At 46.9% G+C, this 22,960-nt stretch overlaps 1 protein-coding gene across 5 annotated transcripts in view; it reads right to left on the reverse strand.

Annotated features, from left to right (window-relative positions):
- FRMD6 (FERM domain containing 6) overlaps positions 1-22,960 on the reverse strand; it is a 117,697-nt gene that overhangs the window by 39,770 nt on the left and 54,967 nt on the right. For all 5 annotated transcript variants that reach the window (XM_084630695.1, XM_084630693.1, XM_084630691.1 and 2 more), the window contains 2 exons: positions 4,831-5,080; positions 2,929-3,019 (listed from right to left, as the gene is read on the reverse strand). In XM_084630695.1, coding sequence (XP_084486821.1) covers positions 2,929-3,019; positions 4,831-4,929 — 190 coding nt within the window. In that variant the 5' untranslated portion in view covers positions 4,930-5,080. The remainder of the gene's footprint in view (positions 1-2,928; positions 3,020-4,830; positions 5,081-22,960) is intronic.

Consider the following 22,960-nt stretch of genomic DNA (forward strand, 5'->3'; position numbering starts at 1 on the left):
TAAGACATGAGATCTTACTCTAAGACTGGATAGGCTTCTGAAATGGTCAGGCAAGGATCCACTGGTGATGGTTCATATTGGCACTAATCACACCATGTTGCGGGATATATCTCAGATAGTCGATCACTTCAGGGAACTCGGAAGCATGCCCAAGTGATCGTCTCTGAGATTCTGCCTGTCCCACGAGTGAAGGAAGCCAGAAGATCTGGCAAGTGAACCATTGGCTAGGTAAGTAGTGTAGAGTTTTGGTTAAGCGGAACATTGGTTCCCCTTCTGCTGAAGTGGAAGTCATCTTAACTCGACGCTCCCCCTGTCCCCATAGAAGATGGTCCAATCTCCTCAGGGACCGGCTGGCTTGAGTAGTGAGGAGTATGTTAAACTAATAATAAAAGGGGAGGGTAAAAAGAGGGAAGATCTGAGCACTCAGCACAAAATCAAGATGAGAACAAAATTAATCAAGGAACCAAAGGACATTATCTATTTCTGAGTCACTGATAACTTAGAAGAAAATGATCCTGAATGCTTATGGGTCAGTGTCCAAACAGATAAAGCACAGGATGGGATATTAATTGGTATCTACTGAAGACCACCAAATCACACCAAGGAATAGGATGACCTTCTCCTTATGTATTTATCTATAAAGTATAGGAAAAAAGCTGAATAATCATGGGGACTTAATTATGAGTGGCATATGCTGGAAATCTCATACCATCAGAAATAAAACATCTGTGGACTTTCTGAAGATTAGTCACAACAATATCCAAACTCAAAAAAGTGTTGTATCCAGCATGGGGCAATTCTATACTAGACCTCACCTGAATCACATGCAGGTGAAGTGTTGCTTTCATAGCCCTCCTCAACTCCTGCCATTGCCAAATGGATCTCAAAGATTGGAGCCGCTACCAGGAGCTAGATTTTTCCTGGGCAAGGCAGCAAGGCCCAGATCCTCAAGGGTATTTTGAAATCACTAGAAGTTAGGAGCCTAAATACCCCTGAGGATCTGGGCTGGAGTTCCAAGTGAATTATCAAAGCCTTTAGAACTCATGCAACCCTGTAGACCCAGTCCCCCAATTTGATTTGCATTATCAAGGTCTTCATTGGATAGTGTAGTGGGGTGGCTGCCCCATTCCCACAGAACAGGGGTTAAAAGCAGCTCTGGAGAGGGCTGCATCTGAGATAAAAAGAGTGAGAGCAGCTGAGGGAGTAGCTGACCACAGCTGTGACCAGTCCAATCAGGCCACAGCTGGCCCGGATAAAAGGGCTGAGAGAGGAGCCAGGTCAAGAGTCTCACTCCAGCCCTGGAGTGGGAAGGGCCTTGCTGCCTTGGAGCAGGGTACCGGAAGCAGAACTGTGCTGGGGAAGGGCAAGAGGAGCTGGGGAGCTCCAGCCTAGCACCTCCACAGGCTGAGGGACTTGTTAAAGGCCTAGAGAGGTACTGGGGCTGCAAAGGTGCAGCCCGGGGATAGGCAGAGGCAGCTGGTCCAACCCCCTTGCCAGTGATGAGTGGTTTACAGACTGCAGTCTGCTACAGAGAAAGGGGGCTAGAGACGACTGGCAGTAGCCACTGAGGCAAGGGGGACACAGGAGGTGGGGGTTCCCCTGGGAGGGGAGACCCAGAGTGTGGGGACTGCTGTGGTACCAAGGTAAGGGGCACCAGGGTCCAGGAGGGACATGGGGCCTGTGGCAGGCGAGACACCGGCCAGCAGGGGGCGCTCTGGAGCTGGAGTTGAGCTAATTCCCGGATGACCAGCAGGAGGTGCTGCGGCGGTGAGTATGCAACCTGCTACAGATAGTAAACACTTCTCAAATAAACCCCAGCCCCTACATTTCTGTTCCTGAGTAACTTCAGAAGAGAGCAGGGCATTCTATGTACACCTACACTGCATTCTGAGCCCAAGTCCCCCTTCCATCCACAAATCAGTCTGACTCGGCTCAGCAAGCACTCAGGCCTCCGGTCCTAGGACACTGCGAGGCAGGTGGGTCAGAGCCTGAGTCCTGCTGAGGGTCAGGTCCAAGCCCTGTCATTCTGCAGTGTGGATGCACCTCAAGATGAATCCATGAGCCAGGGTCCCACTGACCTGGGTTTACGATGCAGCGCAGAAGTACCTTCAGACCCTGATTCAGCCAAGCACTTACGCATGTGATAAAATCCCATTGACCTCAATAAGAACTAACCACATACTCAGGTGCTTTATTGAACAACTTGGATATGTGCTGAACTGGGTCTCAATGCAGCACGGCACTCTGCACATACTGAAACTCCTCTGACATTTTGGCCTCGTGCAGTTAGTCTGGACTCTGGGAGTTACCTAGCAAACACCCCACCAAGAAATGCTGCTTGGTGAACAGATAAGGAAGTAAACAATCAAGCATAAAATCTGCGGGGGGACTTTGAAGGAAACCAAAACACATTTTGACTCAAGATGTAAGGAAGAATTATTTGTTTTTTGAAGCAGTGATTTAACACCACTTCAGGAACTATAAAAGTACGTAGGAGTGCCTCTTTAACAGCAGCAGTGCTCACCCGGGGCTTGATCCAACTCTCACTGACTTTAGTGCGGGCTGATTGGGTTCCCTGGAGGCTAGACAATATCAGAGAGCACATGACAGTTTGTTTGAACATACAGAATATATAGAAAACTGCAGGAAAATAGAACTTAAATGTGAGCCAGCTCCAAACCAGAGCCTTATCCTGTCACCAATCAGGGCACACAATGAATGGGGATTTCCGGGTGAAGAGGGACAGTGCTACAATGGACAATACTTTATATTTATCATCCCTTGTTATAATAATGCTCAAGTTGTTTATCAACATTTCACTCATGACGTGGCAGGTTTATTCCTATTCTGGCAACCAGCATACTTCTGTTGCACATCTGTATGTGACATAGCATTGTTTGAAGTATACAAGTTCAGACTGAGACTTACTTTGTATGACGCTGAGTCCAAAGAGATGACAATCCCTTAACCTCAGAAGGTCGCATACCTGGACAAGTAACTCACGACATAATATTTTAACCTGCAGCAGAAAAACACAGGATTGAAAATATTAACGAGAATCTGCCAATATGTTCTTCAGGTGTTTTATGATCTTTAATCAAGCCCCATCCTGAAGCCGCTGTACATTCCCGGCTTCCACTGAAGGTCAATGGGAGCTTTGAGTGTGTACCAAGAAATGTAAAACATTAGGCACATAAATTATGTATTCTATACCATGCATACTCCAAATTCCAGCTGATCCCATTACCCACTGCATGAGACAGACATTTAACTACCTAAAGGTGGGCCAAGATGGTCACTACTTTTGATATCAGCCTAACAAAATATTTGCCTGTAACAAAACAAAATGCTTGCTACAGGCAAGGCCTTTCACACCGACAGGTATTGGCTACAGTGCCACAGATCCACAGTCACTTAGGACCTCAAGGTTGTCACTATACTGTAGGTGGTGGCCACTCAGCACTGCACAGGAAGAACTAAACTCTGGTCTTCTCCAAGGATGAAAATCAACCTTGTGCAGAGGGCTGGTGTTAGGCCTAGGAACCACCAAAGTCCCAGGACCTTAGTTCTGCATAGTCCCTGAGAAAGGCCAAAACCTATCACTTGTGCTAAAAGAAGATCTTCTTTAGTGGTATCAGTATTAGGGCTTAGTTATGACACAGACCAACAATTCCAATTCCAGCCAGTCTGTGGTTCAAAAACCCACATATTACAACATCAAGGACTCACAAGAGTTTAAGAATAAAGCAAACTAGAAGTGTCCCCCATGTTGCTGCTCCTGTTAATTTGCAGTAAAGGTTTTCTTCCCGTTGGAGTTCTCCTGAAGGGTCCGGTTCTCCATTGTCCTGCACTGTGCGCCGTAATTTACACCCAGGCAAAAGAAGTGCAATATGGATGTAAAACACTACCAACCTGATTCCGTAGCATTTCTACTCCCACCTGACATTACTGTGAACAACTACACATAGTGCAGGGGACAGGGAATCAGACACACAACTCCTAGTTCAGAATCTCATTAACCTATAGAGTGGAACAATTTTGGGTTTCTTTCTCTAGAATAAATTCCAGTCCAGCCCTTTGAAAAAGCTAAGAAACCCATATTATTGTCAAAAGGCTCCATTCTGCCTCTATGTTCACCCTTCCAAAACCAATGGGGGTTGGGCATGCATGTCAGGGGCTTAACTGGACCCAGTTCTAATGATACATAAAGGAATGGATCACACCTAAAATAACGTCACTTGAATTTAGCTAGAGCAGTGCACGAAGAATGAATTCTCAGAGCATCAAGCCCAATGAGACAGAGAGAATAAAATCCTGATGTGCCTTCAAATGTGAGTAACCGTAAAAGGAGTAATACATTTAAAACAGCAGAAGACTGACCTCTTTTAGAAACACATTTGTTAGATATATACACACACATATTTTCTGTGTCCTAAATCAAATATATTTTATATAAAATGGAGAGGTTACCAAAAAAGTGAGCTTTTGTACATACCCTCCAGTTGCCACTTTTCCACGCTGTTTGATGTAAACGGGCATAGAGAAGAAAGGCAACTGCGTGCCAAGTGGACTTCTTAAAAAAAGCCTGCTTTAAACTAATTTTGAACACTGTGTTGCAAGGAGAGTTGCCCTGGGCAGATAACTCTGCTCATCTGTCAGTCAAGTGGCAGCCTGGAGATGACCTGTGTCACAGGTGTCAGTGTGTGATAAAGCGACTCCATAAGTAAAACAGGGGCAAATCAGGACAATGCAGGCTGTGGGTACAGCATCCTAGGAGACCCAATGCTAGATGAATGCACAGGACATACCTGGGTTAAGGCATTTACCTACATTTATAATGATGTTGAGAGAATCGTCGTTGGGAAGGAAAATACAAACGCTGCGGCGGTCTTGCATGATTCTGTTATTATGGAAGTTCAGTTTGTTCATTGTGTTCTGGGCTCTCTCTAGTGGTTCAATGCAGCGCTCCGAGTCCTGGCAGAAACCTCAGGTTCAGAGCACTCAGCAGCCAACAGCTTCTCCTCATCACAAACCCATCACAGGAGGGACATTCTGGCCTTTGTCTCTGGGGGTGCCATAGCTGGGAAGGAGAGAACACGTGAGTGTCATATCAACAGGGAAGGGATCTCAGCAACCTTCTTTGAACAATGGAAGGGCTACAGAGCTTTAGGCCCTGGGACGCATTTCAGTGGAATCGTTTCCCTCAGTGGCTCTCAGCCTCTCCCATCCTGAGACCGTATGTTACAACAGAAAAGGGTTCCCCGCTCCAGGGCCGGATTAACGCATAGACACATGTGGCATGTACCTAGGGCCCCAATTCGTGGGGGGCCCAACCCAAGCAGTGCTGCGACCCTGAGACCCAGATCACAGTGCCACTCATTCAAATTCGGACTGGCTGCCCCTCTGTCACGATGGGGCAGGGGGATGCACCAAATCTGAGTGAGTGGCATCATGATCTGGCGCAATGGGTCACAGCACCACTCAAACCTGGCCTAGCCGCCCCCCGTCATGAGGCCCAACCTGAGCGGGCAGTGGGGCGGCCCACGTTGCTTCTCCTTGCTGCTTCTATGGGGCCAGCTTCTGCACTGGGGCTCCCTGCACCAGGAGCCTGCCTAGCTTTGCCTTGCTTCCAGCAGCCCACATCCCCTCTACTCTGCCCGCAGGACTTGCTCAGCAACAGCCTCAAGACCTGCTACAAATACGGAGAGCTGCAGCGAGTGCCCACGTAGGGGAGCCAGCCAGGAATCCTAGAGGGATGGACCGAAGGGGTTAACAGGGCAGCATCTGTGCAGCGGGGAACCCTGGGGGACGGACCTAAGGGGGTTAACAGGCAACATCCGTGCAGCTGAAGCCAGTCACTGACTGATCTGGAAAGGGAAGGTTAACTAAGCAACATCCATGCAGCACAAGCTGGATGTACTTGGGTTACAAAATCATAAGTGCAGCTATGCTGGCCAGGGCAGGGTTAGTATAAATGCATCCCTACTGTGGGAGCATCTACTTTAGCTGGCCTGTAGAGGGGCCAGAAGTGCATGTTTGCCTGGGTTAATCTAGTCCTGCCCTTCTCTCTTGGGCACCTGCCCCTCAGGTTGGGAACCCATCACTTACACTTAGCAACAAAAAGCCAGCTGGATTTACATTAATTTCCTAACACCGTTAGGCATTTACGAAGTGATGTGGAATTAACAGCTGCAACTCTCAATACAGAAGTATTTGTATTTAGTTCGCTTGCTTTGATGAAATGCAATTCATTGTTATTCAGTGTCTTATGTGATAGCCTCTGTACGAGCTCTCTAATGCTACCAATGCATCCTCAAGGTACGTTCTGACCATCTGCCTCTCGGAGGATTAACGTGGGATTTGTTATTTCTCATTTAAAACATCCCTGCCCAGTTTTAAGGTACAGCAGCAGACAGAATTACCAAGGAATAGCAGTTTTATAAGAGGTATCGCAGACAGCAGCAAATGATGCTGAAATTTCACTGCCCCACTTCTACAGACCTGTTTCATGAAAAATTACACGGCTACTGAAATGGCCATCATATGACACCATCTAGGAGGAGTTCTCTCAGTCCGACATCATTAGCACAGATAGGAGCTTTCAGACCTTTGAAAAATGATAGTCATCTCACCCAATGTAGTGATTTTGAAAAGGGTAAACAAAAGTACCACGGCGTCCAGGTCTCAACTTTCCTTTTTGGAAACATACATTGTGTCTGTGATCCTCCCACTGAAGTTGAACACAGGCATTTTTGTGCCGGGCTGGTCTTTGGCCACGTGGGCTTGGATTCTGCGCGCACACACACATAACTAGCTGGCCATACACGAGCCATCTCATTGTGTTCAACGTGTAAATGGGTTACAAGATCAAGGCGTTAATTCCTGCTCTGTATATTTCCCAATATACAGACACCCCCTACCCCCTGCACTGTCTGCATACAGAGTCTGCACTCCTAGGAGTGGTATGTTAAAGTCTGACAAGTTGGTGAGGTTTCAATGCAAGGTAAAACGTACTATTATATCAGATTTACCTTGGGCAGACTTTTACCACCCAATCTCTTCCATGCTAAAGCTAGAAGCCTTAAGTGCTCTGCAAGGCACTCTGTTAAAACAGTCACTCACGGAAACTATTTGGACTGGGTCTTTGCTCCCAACTATATTAAGGCCCCAATTCAGCAAGGAACTTAAGCACATGGATAACGTTAAAACAGGCTGCCAGTCCCACTGACTTGTGGTATTCATGTGCCTAAATATCTTGCAGAATCAGAGAGACTTACTCACTTAAAAAACCCACCCATTATGTTACCTGAATACTGCTCTGAGTTCCCACCCATACAGGCAGTGTTGCAAAGAGGACATGACATACCATTTTACCCATATGAACAAAACCAGGTCTGAGGTCAATCTAGTACGTATCAGAGTTACACAGAACCACGAAACCTCCTAGGACCGAAAGCTCAGAGACATTAATTACAGTGGCCAAAAATTCCAACTGACTCTGAAAAGCCTTGAAATGGCCGTTTTATTCTTTTGGCTTGGTTTCAGACAAGCCTCTAAAGGGCTTTACTGGCATATTAAGAAGGGGAAAATGTATATACGGCAAGAACAAAACAGTTCTTTTTGGAAAGAAACAGGAGTGCACTTGGATTTAATTTGTTGCCGCTAGCAGAAAGAATGGGTGGTACCTTTATAACTGCTCAACAACATACCCCCAGCTCTGCTGTATTTAATCCATTTGTTTCTTCCATGATCACTTATATTCTGACCCCTGATTATTTCAGGATTTAACAAATGAAAAAAATCAAAATGCGCTTCTGTTTTTACAAGACTATAAATTGGAAGCTCATAATTCTTTCCTTTCGGGTTTTAGAGAGGCGATTTTTTTCATTCCTATACAGTTAGCATAAGTACTTCCCATTTCAGTATCCCCCTCCTCCCCATCAAAACTGTTCTATAGGAGGGATGTTAGAAGTTATTAATGTCTTATTGAAATTTGACTCCTTAAATGGTCTTAACGTCAGGAAAATTTCCTCTTAAAATATACATCAAATATCCTCAGCTGACATGCATCGGCACAGCTCCACTGACATCAACCAGCCGTGGATCTGGCTCCATATTCCGAATTAAACTGCAGTCTCTCTTTTCAGGAATTATCTACTGGTCATTAACGCACCTAGAGAACGAAGGAATGTTTCTGCTCACCCACTTTCTATGTGTTAAATTAGAAGCACCTAAAGTCTCACCACTGGGAGGAAGCCACAATTTTCTTAGCAGATTTAAGAAGGAGAAATGGGAAAGGCTCTGAGACATGAACCATCACTACATACAACATTTTGTAATTCAGCAGCTGAAAGGCTCCAGTCAGATGGGAGATATTACTGCAGTTGCTTTACTGATATAATTTGCAATGGTCTAAAGTGTAAAATTGACCATCTCCTACAGCTCCGTTTTGATCTTGTAATAAAGTGGATGGGTCAGCCCAAGGCTGCCCAGAATATGACTATGCTCAGATTCCAAGCACCTCAAATGCTGGAATACATTCAAATTTCTCTACTTCTATCTGGTGACAGGGAGAGCACATAGTGACGCTAACCCATCTCTCTCCCAGCAGGGAGGTCTTATAGCAACAATCCTCCAGGCTGACTGGCTAGCAGACAAGGGCAGCACTATCTTTCCAGCTACCCAGATGAGACTATGAAGGACAGAATTTACTATTGCTTCTGGCCTTTTCCAGGAAAAGATCCTTGTGTCCCTTGATTCTGACTTCACTTGTTTTCAAATCAGAACACTTATAAGCTGTGTTGCAGAGTAAGACATCAGTATGTCTCCGTTGTTGTTCCCCATGGATCCCATATCGAATAGGTTATTCCTTCTCATTTATTTACTTGTTTGTTTGATGTTCTGAATGCTACATTTAGAATGAAGGACGCAGTTTGGTCCCTTCTCTTCTAGTCTAGTGTATCAAAGTTCTTATACTGCACTCTCACTATGTGCCATGACCGTACATCTGACACATGCCATCCAAGGCAGCACTGTCCAATGGACAGGGTACTCGACTGGGACTCTGGATACCTGAGTTCAGACTGAGAGCAAAGTTCAACCTGGAATTAAAACGGCTTTAACAGTGAGGGTGATTAACCCCTGGAACAGATTGCTAAGGGGTGGGGTAAATTCTCCATCACTTGGAGTCTCTCAATCAAGATTTGCAAAAGATCCATTCTAGTTCCACTATAAGGTGCTGGGCTAATCACTGCATGAAATTCCCTGGCCTGCGTTATGCAAGAGGTCAGATTAAATGATCATAACAGTCCCTTCTGGGCTTAAACCTGATTAATCTTGCACTGGCTCTGCCATGGGCTTGCTTTACACCCTCAAACAAGGCACTGCACCTCCCTGTGCCTCCGTCTCCACTCCTGCCCTCTGTTTTGTCTAATTAGACAGAGCTCTTCAGGGTAGGGACTGTCGTCGCTTAGGAGGTATTTGTACAGCGCCTAGCACAATAAGGCCCTGATCATACTTGTGGTCTCTGGATGCTACCGTAATACAAAAAACAGACTTGGGGAGATTTACCACTGATAGGCCCTAAACTAACCAAACTCTTGTAATGGTCATGGAATAGTTCAAAAGAACCTGGCCTCAAATGCATGTTTATCACCATTTCCTCTCCTCAGACACTCCCTTGCGCTTTGTGGGAGTTTGAACGAGGATATGCAAAATTGTTGTTGGCCTCCTTTCTGCAGCCTATGACGCAGATGGTTTGCAATGTCTCATGTGACTGAATAGTCCAATCCAAGATTTGCATGGTCTTTGGCAGTTACTGAAAATGTGTGGATCTTGCCTGGGAGCTGCTTGCTTCCTAATGGCTCTTTTCTCCTCAAGCTGTAGGAGCCAGCTCCTGTCATGGACTTTGATATCCTGATGGAGACAATGGTGCCACTTGTTACAATAGGATATGCAAAGAAGCTTTAAATAGGATAGCAGAGAAAGCGGCAGTCTCTCTCCTTTGCAGAAAGTTCTTCACTGAGTATTTCAGTGGCCCTCAAAAAGGAGAGAGAGAGAAAAAAAGTCAGCTCAAAGCAAGATGTCTTATGAAATACTCTTCAGAGTACGTGCTCAGCATACACTAGGCACAGAAATGAAGGGGTCCTTCAGCTGACGGAGGTTTCGGTTGAATAGAAGGAGACTCATTTACAGCAGCTGCCCTTAATCTTTCTAGTTTTCCCTTTGATAAGAAAAAGAGCAGTTTTGATGGTATTTATAAAGAATAACTAGGCAACACAGTGGTAATGATATCCGGTTATCAAAAACATTTTCTTTTAAAGGGTGAGCTCTGAACAAGTAGTTTTAAGTCACCGTGATGATTTATGAATGCCCAGATAACCTACACAATGAAACATGCAAATGTCTCGCATAGAAACTACTTTTTCTTCCTTTTTATAACCTGTTGATTTACGCTCGCACTGAGGAGGCTGCCCCCTTCCTTCAGCAGATATTTGCCTCCGACCAAAAGAGAGCACTGGTCTCCGTGCCAGTTTCATTTGCCTATTCTGAAAGTGCCTTACACTAAACCCTAGCCTTACCTCTGCAGTAACAAAGTCATGAAACTCAGAGTGAAGGGCCCCCTGTTAAACTCAGCTCTGAGCTGTTGAACGTAGGCATTATGCAGACATCTTTCAGTAAGGGCAAGTCAGCCCCCATGCTCCATGGCCGCAGAGTCCCCCTGGAGAACTGGTCTGATTCTGCTGGGCAGAAATGGAGCTAGGGATTGTATAGTGGGGGACATACTCCTGAGCAGAGCCTCACCCTGCATGGGCTTCCTGCACCATACCATGACGGGTGGGTGGACACACAGGCAAGGCTGGATATTTTGATGATCTTCCTATGATCGGGAGAGGGGCTGGAGCAGGCTCTGTGGCCTGGCTGTGGAGCCTCTATATTGCCTACATGGGGAAGGAGTCTTCCTCCCTCTCAACCTCTTGTATCTGCTCAGGTATTAGCCTGTCCACATGGGGCAGACACTGGTCTCAGGATTTGGGCGTATACAATTTCATGACACTAGGTAATGTGGCCTAAGGGAGATGAGTTGAGTGTTGCTAATGAAATTCCCTGAATTGAACTGACAGAATCAGTCCCGACTATGACAAACCAGGGTCTAAATAGAACAGCCACGTTAATTTCAAGGCTCATTAAAAATTATAGGGGAAAACAAAATTGCACTTGCCACGTACCCACAGCCCTGAGACCTCAAACTGGAGAACTCCGATTTCCTCCAAACTCATTATTTGGTAACTCAGGATAGGAGGGTGGGGGGACAGTGACCTCACAGAGGCTGGTGGGATGGAGCAGAATGGAAATCAGGCTCTTCTAGTTTGCATCAAAATCAACAGGATTCTGCCCAGAGTGGGGGGGAAGGGTGGCCATAGTGTGGTGTGGGCCTGGCTGGGTGTACAGCTTGGCCTACTCATACAACGAAGTAGGTGACCCTCTACTATTCTCCCTGTCCCCCTGTAATTTCAATCCAAGGTATCTTTTTTTCCCTTCCTAAAAAGCTTCCTTCCAGCAGGAAACGTCACTGGTGCAGAATGGTGACTCTGGGATTCCTATATACACAGTCAGGAAAGCACTGGGGATGCTGGAGGACACATGGAGCTAATTCAATGCAAATTATTCAAAGGCAAAAGACTTCATTAAAAAGGACACCATCAATCTAGGGAGGGAAATCACTTCTGTCTGAATTCCGATTGGTCCATTCGAGAAGTAATACCTCAAATTATTATGATGAAGCGAGATTAGAGGAAGAGAGCTCTGTTTTTTCAGCTTGTTTACTCTGGACAGCGTTTGACAGCATTTTGCAAACAGTCTCTCAATGACTCTGCAGCAAGTATGCTCAGTTTACAAGTCTAAATATGTCCAGTGATTTTAGTGAGTGCTAATGTGAGGGCCACCCTCTGAGCTGAAACACCAGGGATCGAACTGGGGCCCTCCAGACCTAAAAGCGTGAGTTGCTCCAGCATGACCTATAGCAGAGGTTCTCAGCCTTGTTCTTTCTGAGACCCCCCTCAACATGCTATAAAAACTCCAGGGCCCAGTGGGGGAGGGGGGGAGAGACTCAGGCATAGGCGTAGTTTGACTTCTATTTTGGGTGGGAGCAGGGGCCGGCAGGGCTCAGGCCAGCTCTGAACAGCAGGGTGGAGGAAGGCAGCACCACCTCCACCCGACTCACCTCAGCAGGCCACCCACCTGTCTGGGCTGTGTGGGGTAGGGGTTCAGGTCAAAAAGTTTGAAAACCACTCAGGATGCAGGCAGGGAGTAGCTAGGGGCTGAGTGCGAGCAGGGGGGTAGCTCAGGGTGTGGGCAGAGGGGTAGCTGGGGGCTGTTTGCAGGCAGGGGGGTAGCTCGGGGTGCCGGGGGGGTAACTAGGGGCTATGTGCGGGCGAGGGGGGTAGTTAGGGGCTGTGTGCAGGCAGACGGGTAGCTCAGGGGTAGCTAGGGGCTGAGTGCGAGCAGGGGGGTAGCTCAGGGTGCAGGGAGCGGGTAGCTAGGGGCTATGTGCGGGCGGGGGGGTAGTTAGGGGCTGTGTGCAGGCAGAGGGGGTAGCTCAGGGTGCAGAGAGGGGCATGTGGGGGGGAGCTCAGGGTTCAGGGATGGGGCACCTAGGGGCTATGTGCAGGTGGGGGGAGGGTAGCTCAGGGTGCAGGCAGGGAGTAATTAGGGGCTATGTGTGGGTGTGTGTGGGGGTAGCTCAGGGTGCAGGCACGGGGGTAGCTCGGTGCAGGGATGGGGTACCTAGGGGCTGTGTGTGGGCAGCGGGGTAGCTCAGGGTGCGGGGGGGTAACTAGGGGCAGGCAGCTCAGGGTGCAGGCAGGGGTTAGCTAGGGGCTGTGTGCAGGCAGGGGGGAGCACAGGGTGCAGGGATGGGGTACCTAGGGGCTATGTGTGGGTGGGGGGGTAACTCAGGGTGCAGGCAGGGGACAGTTAGGGGCTGTGTGGGGGCAGGGGGTAGCTAGGGGCTGTGTGCCAGGAGGGCTCCTCCGTGGTCACTGCTCCTCAAGGGCTCTGCTGGCCACAGAGCGGGGTCCCCCTGTCTGGGCGGCTCTTACCAGCTGCATGAGCGGAGGAGCAGCCGCAATTCCGGGCACCAGCAGCAGATGGGGGAATGCCGTGGCTGCCTGCTCCATGACACCAGCAAGAGCAGCAGCTGCCCGCCTCCGGCTTCCCGCCTCTGAGACCTGGCCAGGGGATGGGGTCTCAGGAGTGGGGAACGGGGGGGGGGGGTATGGAGCTGCCCCTGGGACTGCCCTGCTCTGGCACTGCAGTGGGGGGGACGGGACACGCAAACCAGTGCTCGGGGTTTCAGTCGCGGGGTCCTGAGGCCCCCCTGAAATCCTTGGTTGAGAACTGCTGACCTAAAGAACCAAGGCTCCACAGCTGGGAGCCGGAACAGACTCCTATCTTCTGTCAATTGGCGCGGAGGGGGACCAGGAAAACACCCTCGCCCTGGGATACACCAGCACCACAGCCTGGGCCCGGAGCATCGAACAAAGCTCCTTGGGTCTCACACCAGCTGGAACAGAGGGCCTCTCCTCAGCAATACCCGTGCAACCCCTGGCCTTCCCATTACCCACTAGTGGCAGTTCTGTAACCCCCACTGGCTGGAGGTTACACAGGTGTGACTGACTGGACCTGAAGGATCCTTTGGTTGATAATGTCGTAAGGTGGAAGAGAACCCAGCTCCCTCTCCCATGGCTGGGCTGTCTCTGCACATCTAATGGGAGTCCAAAGCAGCAAACGATCATTTTTCCCACTACAGGCAGACGACCTGATTCTGATTATATCCAGCTGCTCCAGTGCATGAGTGACCAAGATGGAGCTCTGCTCTTGTGCCGTTCAGAAGCTCTTATCCGCGGGAGCATAGCTCCCTTTCGGTCGCTCTGGATCTCAGCCAACCTTCAGTTCCCAACTTTTCTCCCTCTTGTTAGTCCAGACAGTGCAGTTCCTAATTATGGTGGCGCTCCACTCCTGCAGAACCCCTTAGTCTGAGCCCTGCAGTGCTTCACATTGCAAGACACACTCTGCAAGGTTTCAAATTTCCACTGGAGCCATCTCACCCTCAGTCGCTCCCAATTCCTTCCTTCTTATCTTAGAAGCGCTGCAGAAGCATTATATGGGCACATCTGACTGGTACAGGTTTTTATAAACAGTGCACTGGTGTGAGCAAAAGGTTTTTTCACCATGCCTGGGCCACGCAGACTTTACTAGGAACATGAAAACCTCAGGGTTGTCAGTTCTCACTATTAATTTGGTGTTTTCTTAAAGCCCCATTTCCTGACGTAAAGTGATTCTGTGAGAATCTCGGCTTTCATTTAAAATCAAAGAGAGTTTCTAGCCTTTATGTTGAAGGGAAAAGTGTCACGATCTAATCCAAACGCACCCTAACAACTCAGATGCAAACAAAAAACCCTAACAGTTGTTATTTTTAAAATCTCATGATTTAAGACAACCTCATGATTTTGGGGGCCTGAATCATGATTTTTCAACATTTGGGTTGGCAATACCAAAAACACAGTTAATATCTAAATTGTTCCACACAAAATGAGCCAAAGGCACTGTTCCTCACCGGGATCAACAGAATTACACGAGCCTAGAGTTTCTAGGCCAAGCCATTTGGATGAAGTGAGCCAACAGAAACCATGGGAATGGTTTCCAAAAGTGAAACCCATCTCATTTTTCAGCCCCCCAAATCTTCTCAATACCTGGTCAGGTTTGTCCCAAACTTTCCAAAAATATTCTATCCTGGTCTAAAATCCGGCATGTGAAATTTCAGATGGATCAGTTTGGTTTGGCAAAGTAGAGCGTGTAGGATGAAATTCAGCTTGCAAAATCTCAGCCATAAATTTAAACTAATACTCATCATAATCACAACCACAAGGGAGAAAAGTGATTTAGGCTTCCAAGGAGGTTTTGTAAGCAGACAGCAAATTTTCACTTATGCTCTTGGCCATGCAGTGTAAAAGGGCCTGAGCATAAATGAGAATCTGGTCCAGAGGGCATTCTGAAGAGCTATTATACAACTTTCTGATCGTGTCCCTTAAAACAAAGGCTTCCTGTTAGAGGAAAGATCTTTGTACATATTAGATTTAAAATACAAACTTTCAGCTTTCAATTTGTTTTTCATAATACTTCTTGCAATGTTAGCAATTTAGTGAAGACTTTCAATCAAAAACTCTTTGGAGAAGGGAACTTTCATTTACTAGGGGTAACATTTTTCAAAGTAAAAAGAAAAGGAGTACTTGTGGCACCTTAGAGACTAACCAATTTATTTGAGCATAAGCTTTCGTGAGTTGTAGCTCACGAAAGCTTATCCTCAAATAAATTGGTTAGTCTCTAAGGTGCCACAAGTACTCCTTTTCTTTTTGCGAATACAGACTAACACGGCTGTTACTCTGAAACCTGTCAATTTTTCAAAGTATCTAAGTTCATTAGGGGTCCAGTTTCAAAAGTGACTTAGAATCCTTAGTGCCTAAGTCACTCTCTCATTGAAAGTCAGTGGGAGTTGGGTTTCTAAATGTCTAAATCACTGTCGAAAATGAGACTTGGGTAACATTTTATGATGTGTCTTAGAATACTAAGTCCCTTGGGCATGGCTGGAAATTTTACTCAATATGTTTGCATAGTGAGACTTTAACCTGGTTGGCTTTTAGCTCAGATGATAATATTTCAGTTCTTCAGATCACCTGCTCTTCCTAGGTGATCCTACAACAAAATTCACAAGTGCTAAATTGTGGCATCACATTAACTTAAATAAGTAAGAGGCTGGGCTGATAGTCACTTTGCTAAAGAATCAAGCAAAGACAAGCGGAACGGTGAGGGATTTGGGTCCTTATTAAAATACAGGCTTCAGAGACAACAGCAAAGGGAATACTGAAGAGGGAGACTTAGAAAATTGCTTTTTCTGTAACTGGTTCCTTGTTTCCAGTTTGTTCAGATACAAAAAAGGTCTCTTTAAAGCAGCAGGAAATAAAACCAACCCCTAAAAGTAAAGGAATACCAATGGACACAGACAGGAATAAAATCTAAATCTAAACCTTAGGTCAAGGAACCACACAAAGAAGAGTCAGACACACCTGTTGCAATCTCCTCAGCCTGTGGGAACAGAAACCAGGATTCGTTGCTGATAAGCACTTGCTGATACTGAGGGGAGCACCCAACGAGTCTGGTGAATTTAGCTGCTGGCACTTAAAAGGTTAAACTAAAAACTGTTCTCGGAGTCAGGCGAGAATACAGCTCCAATTCCACAGAGCATCAAGTTAATATCACATTTCCTGCTTAGACTTGAGACTGGTCTCGTCATTTAAATTAGAAATTAAAAGACTAGAAAAGATACACAAGCTGAAAACAGTGAGAGCCACAGAGCCTGCACGCATTGCTTTGTTCAGACAGTCAGTGCAGCCTGATGCAGAAGCAAACATCTCCCACCATGTGGTTCAGAGACAGCCGTTTAAGGCACTCCCTGCAAAACAAGCCAATGGCCTTAGGATACTGAGCGAAGAAACTAACTTGCATGCATCCAACGAAGTGAGCTGTAGCTCACGAAAGCTTATGCTCAAATAAATCTGTTAGTCTCTAAGGTGCCACAAGTACTCCTTTTCTTTTTTTAACCTGGGGAAAGGGCTGGCAACAATAACACAGCCCAGTCTGTGGCAGAGCAACAAGCTGTGGACCACCACACAGCTTCTCTGGTGCCTAAAAACAAGTCACAATTCCAGTCCCTTTTGGTCTCCATTTGGCAGCCGGGACTCCCCACAGTGCTCAGCTGCAGTGTGAAAAGTCTTTATGCAAGGAGTTGAGTTTAGGTCAGTTCCCTTCCCGCCATGCCCTCTCTCCTGTACACTTCACAGCGAATGATTCAGGAGCATCACACAACATTATTTAAAGCAAATAAGGTATCTCATGCATGCTATGTACAGTGTGAATTGATCAGAAGCAATTTATCAGGAGTAGCTGAGCCTGGACTACTGAGGTCTGTGTGAACACCACTCACCATGCTCAAGACCACCAGTTAATATTTTCAAAAGGGACTAGCAATTCTGGGTGCCTCAATTTCTAGAGGCCCAAGCTGAGACAACCGAAGAAAACCTGATTACCCACCAGGAGCTCAGCGCTTGCTTTGAAATCTGGCCTGTACATGGGACTCAAGTCAGGCCCCCAGAACTGAGAAACCCAAAATCTTTAGTTCCCTTTGAAACTCCTGGCCCACCGTCTTTTCACATACAGTATCCTAGCAAACATGGGCGCCTCCGCCCCACTACCATTTGTGAGATATTACTGTACTGGATGGGAGCTAGCTTTCTTTGCAGGCCACAGAAGTGCGGACAGCAAGATTGGTCTGATTTGGGTGTCATCGGGTTTGTGGTACCGTGACTCTTAGTCAGCTACAATTTCTGGTACTATTTTTTGCCCTATAGTTATTGGAGTTGATTCTTCTTCTCACTAGGGCCGATGCTACTAACCAATTGAAAAAGGAGATTTGTTTTTTTGCATTGCATAGCTCTAAACCCTAGAGGGAGAGATCACATTACAGCCTAAGGCCCACAAATCATATTCAGATAAGTAGTCCTGCTGAGCCGAATTGGGGAACCCTTCTTCATGTCAAGATTGTTTCAGGAAAAGGACCTTCTGTCGGGAGAGCAATGAGGCTGATTAGAGTAAGGAACTACCCACGTGGGTGAGCCTGCTGCTATGCTGAGCCTACTACCTGTCATGCTGACCAACACTACCCGGAAACAAGGAGACACTCCCCATCTGTTTGCATCCATCCGTTGTCTCTGGTCTTAGACTGTGAGCTTATGGGACAGGGATGGTCCTTCTGTTCTGTGTTTGTGCAACACCTACCACAGTGGGGTCCTGGACCATGACAGACTCCTGCACATATGATAAAATAACAATAAATAGTTATGAGTAACAGCTTCATAAACTGACCCACTATGAGTAAGGCAAGCAGGATTTAGCCCTGTACCTATAGAATCCAAACACCACTGGTAACTTTACCAGTAACGGAGTAACTCTAAGAACACTGGATCTGGTCTGTGAAGCTAGACGGTCCCAGTAACATTAGCCATCATTACTGCTTACTGTAAGCATGCAGAAGAATTAGTTGCTTTCCAATATTAAGCATCTCCATACATAGCACAAGCTGGGTCTCCACTGGCGTCCCGAGTTCCAGGATGGGAGTTGGCTGCTTTAATCCCACTTCAGCCCTGTTCTTAACTGATGAGTAACAGCAGCAAAATAGGAAGCGTTTTTTGATGAGAGCCCCAGAAAAGCCCAGCTGCCCTGTCTGTGTGCAATGCCCGCTGGCACTGGTCACACACTGCTAACACAGAAACCTGGGGGCCCTCTAAGTGCTACTGCAATACCAATAAAAAAAAGAGGAATAAGAAATGGCGCCAGAGAGAATGCGTGCAGGAGAGAGGCTGCCAAGCCATGGCGAAGGATCCTAGTTGTATCAGAACAAAGGGAGCATTGTATTCGCTACACAGCTATAACAAAATGCAATCGAGATAATAAACTAGGAATAAATGCTGGATGGAAACACAGATACAAACAATGACTGAGTTTTTGGGTGAAGAGTAGAGGCTCTCCTTTCCTGGAGCCCTGAGAAATCCAGAGAAGGGGCAGCAGGTGGAGAAAGCAAAGTGTAATGGTGGGGTGAGTGGAACTCGTTCTAAACAGGTCTGGTTCTTACTTCATCACACTTGATGGTGTCGGGGTACAAACTTTCAGTGAGAGAAGGAATGTCAGATGCAAAGCAAGGTGTTTTGCTGATGGTGTCATATTTCCCTTCCCTTCTTAATCACCTCTAATCACCCAGCAGACCCTGTTCTTTCCTGGGGCTGTCCAGGGGCCGGTTTGCTCAGTACAGACCCCTGCTCTCCTCCAGAGTCCTTCCTTTTTCCTCCCGCTTGCTATGATCACCACAAATTGTGCCAGCGGTAAGTCAACGTGTCAAACAGCAAACGGTGCTGGGCAGTGGCTGAATGGGCAGCCACCCATCCAACCCAAGAAGGCAAAAGCACGTCTCCTACGTTTAATGACTAGTCTTTGCCATCTCTGTAAATGGAAGATGCAGTCCATTCCTGAACCCAAGCCTTCCTCCTTGCCAAAAAATCAGCAACCAGTAGCAATGCTCCTGGGCCAGCTCCCCCATTTCCCTTGGATTTCATAACAACATTCGCAGAATAAGGCCTGGCCTACATTTAGAAGTTAGATCAATCTAGCTACATGGCTCAGGGCTGTGAAAAACGTTACACCCTGAGTACCGTGGTTAGGTCCACCTAAGCCCTAGACTAGACGTTGCTGGATCGACAGAAGAATTCTTCCTTCGACCTAGCTCCCACCTTTTGGAGAGATGGCTTAACGCCCGAGACAGGAAAACCCCTTTTGTTGACGTAGACAGCATCTACGCTACAGGAGCGCAGCGACACGGTCACGGCTGGGCCGCTGCCGTATAGACGTAGACCCTTAGAAAAACAAAATGAAAGCATGAAGAGTATCCTTTTATAAAGGAAAGTTCACACCGTTCCCAGGGCAGGAAGACCATTCAACATTCAGAGATGCAACCTCTGGCTGTTACCTATCAACTCACATCCACCCAGCAGTTCCTGGTCCAGCAAATGCTACTGTCAAAAATGCCAGAAGGTGCTCTGAAGGGTAGGAGATGAGCATGTCAGAATAACCAGATCACTTGATTTTTACTTGAGAGGGAGGCCTTACTTCTGAAAGATCTCTACAGCGTAGCTTGGGTGCACAACCACAATTCCTCTGAACTAAAAATGCTCATTAGTCAGGAAGGATCAATTAAATGGTCCAATAGCGAAGAAGGAGCTTACTAAGGACACTGGCCATAAAGTCATCCCTTGCTTATCAGAAGTTAAATTTTAGGGACCAATCCTGTACCCATTTTTCTTCCCTCACTCCATTTGTCTGCAACATCCACTTGGCGCCTTGTCATAAAGCTAGTCTGTGAGTTCCTTTGGACAGGAACTCTCCTGCTGTTTGCTTGTACAGGGCCCAGTGCAAACGGGCCCTGATCTGTGAGTGGGACCCATAGGCAGGGCTCCTTTTCAAACAATAACAATAGTTCCCCACACACCAAGAACTCCCAGTGAATTTGAAACTTTAGGGAGCAAACGGTCAGCCAACCGGTCATCTCTCATTCACTATTGCGATGTCGACTCCCGTGTACCGTCCACCCAGGACACCAACCTCCAATGCCTACTTGCTACACCGTCAAACAATCTCCTTCGTATTTTCTCCCATGCTGCCCCACATGTCTGGCAGGAGCTCCCCATAAACACCCCCCAAACTAACTGTCCTCCTTCAAATCCCTCCTTGGAACTCTCCTTTGCTGTGGTGCTTACAAAAAACGTGATTAGTCTGAGACCAGTGCCGAGCCTCTTGACCCAAATTGTCTCACTGCCTCCTTGTATTCTGCCCGTCTGTCTGCATCCACCTTTTCTTACACTTGAATTATCAGCTCCTGGGGGCAGGGACTGTCTTTTTGTTCTGTGCTTGTACGCGCCTAGCATGGTGGGGCCTCGGTCCTTGACTGGGGCTCAGAGGTGCTACGGTAATACAAATAATCAACAAAATGACTAATCTCAGATACCTGAAAAATTGGTTTCCATGTTGAAAGAGATGCAGGCACTTGGGTTTGGTCCAGTAAAGCTCAACTTTTAGGCTAAGTGTCTTTGAAAGGCACCATACAACCAGGCTGTGCACACTTATAGAATTCATGAATTTTAAATTCCAAGATCCACTTGCTTTTTTTGACAAACACCTGTGATATGAAGCCATGTCAGATGTAGGAACCAGGCACAAAAATTCCTTTCAAACATGATGCATTTCTAGCAGCCTGTATCCAGCGGGGGGGGTGGGGGGGGGGGGGAGAATGCTGGACTCTGGAAAATTCTTTTCAAGCATCTGCTTCTTATTTCTACAATGTAATCTTTGATTCCTTCATGCATGGGCCTTCCACAGAGCTCCCTTTGGCACATATGCCGTGCTGTTTACTAGTGAGCGATTCGACTCTGAAATTCCTATTATCTGGCAGTTAAGAATGGAATCTGCACATTTAAGTTTGGTTATCCTGTCCCTAAAATATCTGCATCTGTTACCTCTAAGAAGGGTCCTGACCCACTCAACTGCCCTGGACGAATTCCATCCATTATTTGATCAGAGAAGGCATTAAAAACGCAGGGCCTGATTTCTAGACAAGCCGAACACGCTCAGCTTCTGCTGACTTTAATTGGATCGGGGGGGGGGGGGGGGAAGGGGGGGGTTGCTGAGCTCTTTGGAAAAAAAATCTGTCTGTAAGGAGCTAATGCTCCCACCCAGCGGTGGATGAATGGAGGGGGCAGTGTGGGGGCAGTTTAGCTCCAGGCCATGTTTTCCCTCGTCTCCGAGCTCATGGAAATCATAGAATCTCAGGGTTGGAAGGGACCCCAGAAGGTCATCTAGTCCAACCCCCTGCTCGAAGCAGGACCAATTCCCAGTTAAATCATCCCAGCCAGGGCTTTGTCAAGCCTGACCTTAAAAACCTCTAAGGAAGGAGATTCTACCACCTCCCTAGGTAACGCATTCCAGTGTTTCACCACCCTCTTAGTGAAAAAGTTTTTCCTAATATCCAAATCCTTCAGCTCCCACTCCAGAGGGTCAGGCCTCCCGCTCCAGACACCACGCGGGAACTGTTGGTGTTCCAAGCAGCATTATCTGCCACTCAGTCCCCTCAATAGGCTGTGCTCCGCATCTGCACAGGGGGAAGGTCACGGTCGCTTGAGCAGTGCTACAGAAGTGGAGGTAGATCACAGCTCACCACAGGGGAACAGTGCCCCCCCTGCAAAAGCTCTGGGATCTGTGGGTTGAGAGCAGAGCTTTCTGCAGATCCTTAGCCACTGCAGGTTGGAGGTCCGTGCCCCCAGCTCCTCTGTGGTCCCCAACTTCCTGAGCAGACCCCTTGATGGAAACTCCATGAGGTTCACCTTGGATCACCCAACCAGGGCCTCTGCTCTGCTCACGTGTTTCCTGTGGCCGTAGAAGGCTGGTTATTTCTCACACCATAGCATCATTTTTCCTCATTAGAGCACAGATTTCTTCCTTCACCCCAATCACACCCCCTGCCAGAACACACCGAGTTGGCATTGTCATGAGAATGCTATTTGTGACCACCTTCTATGGTCACTATTAAAACGCCCGATGAAGGGAGAACAGAGAACATCAGTTCAGAGCAATCGGCAGATAAACCCTGGAGCTAGTCTGCACTGCTCCGATTCCCCGCAGTGTATTGTTCTCATTGTGTGACACATTTATTCCTCTTCAGAGTGTTACAACAGATTTTCCACCTACTGTATTTAAATAGCAAAGGGATCATCATTGATGGATACGAGAAACAGAGTTCTGAATAAGTCCTTGCATATTTTTACAACACAGATGTTGCCAAATGTTTTTCACACAGCCACCTTAAAGCATTAAACGAACTCACTAGCCACCGACTCCTGGCTGAGCCCTTAATTCTTAAGAGCTACTAACAGGATAAAAAGGAATGGATGAATTGAGGGGTTATACAATAAAGATTTGTACAAGGAAAGTAAAGCAAAGCAAGGATGAAATGTCCAACTGAGGGAGAGTGGAAAGATGAAATTTACCATGCTTCACTTCACTCTGGAGGAATTTTTTATTTTTAAATTTTAAAAATGTCTTCTTCATGATACATCATGTCAGTGTAGGTATGCAGCAAGCTACTGTTACAAGTTTTAAACCCCTCACTTAATACAACTTCTGCTAACCAAAAGCTGGATTAATTCAATTCATGTTTGCGGTTGCCACATAATTAAAATTGTCTCCAATTCTGCATGCATTAAAAAGTTTCCATGTACTGTATGCAAGCAGATGAAAGACCTTC

Source organism: Lepidochelys olivacea (genome assembly GCF_965140295.1).
Source record: "Lepidochelys olivacea isolate rLepOli2 genome assembly, chromosome: 6".
Lineage (NCBI taxonomy): Eukaryota > Metazoa > Chordata > Testudines > Cheloniidae > Lepidochelys > Lepidochelys olivacea.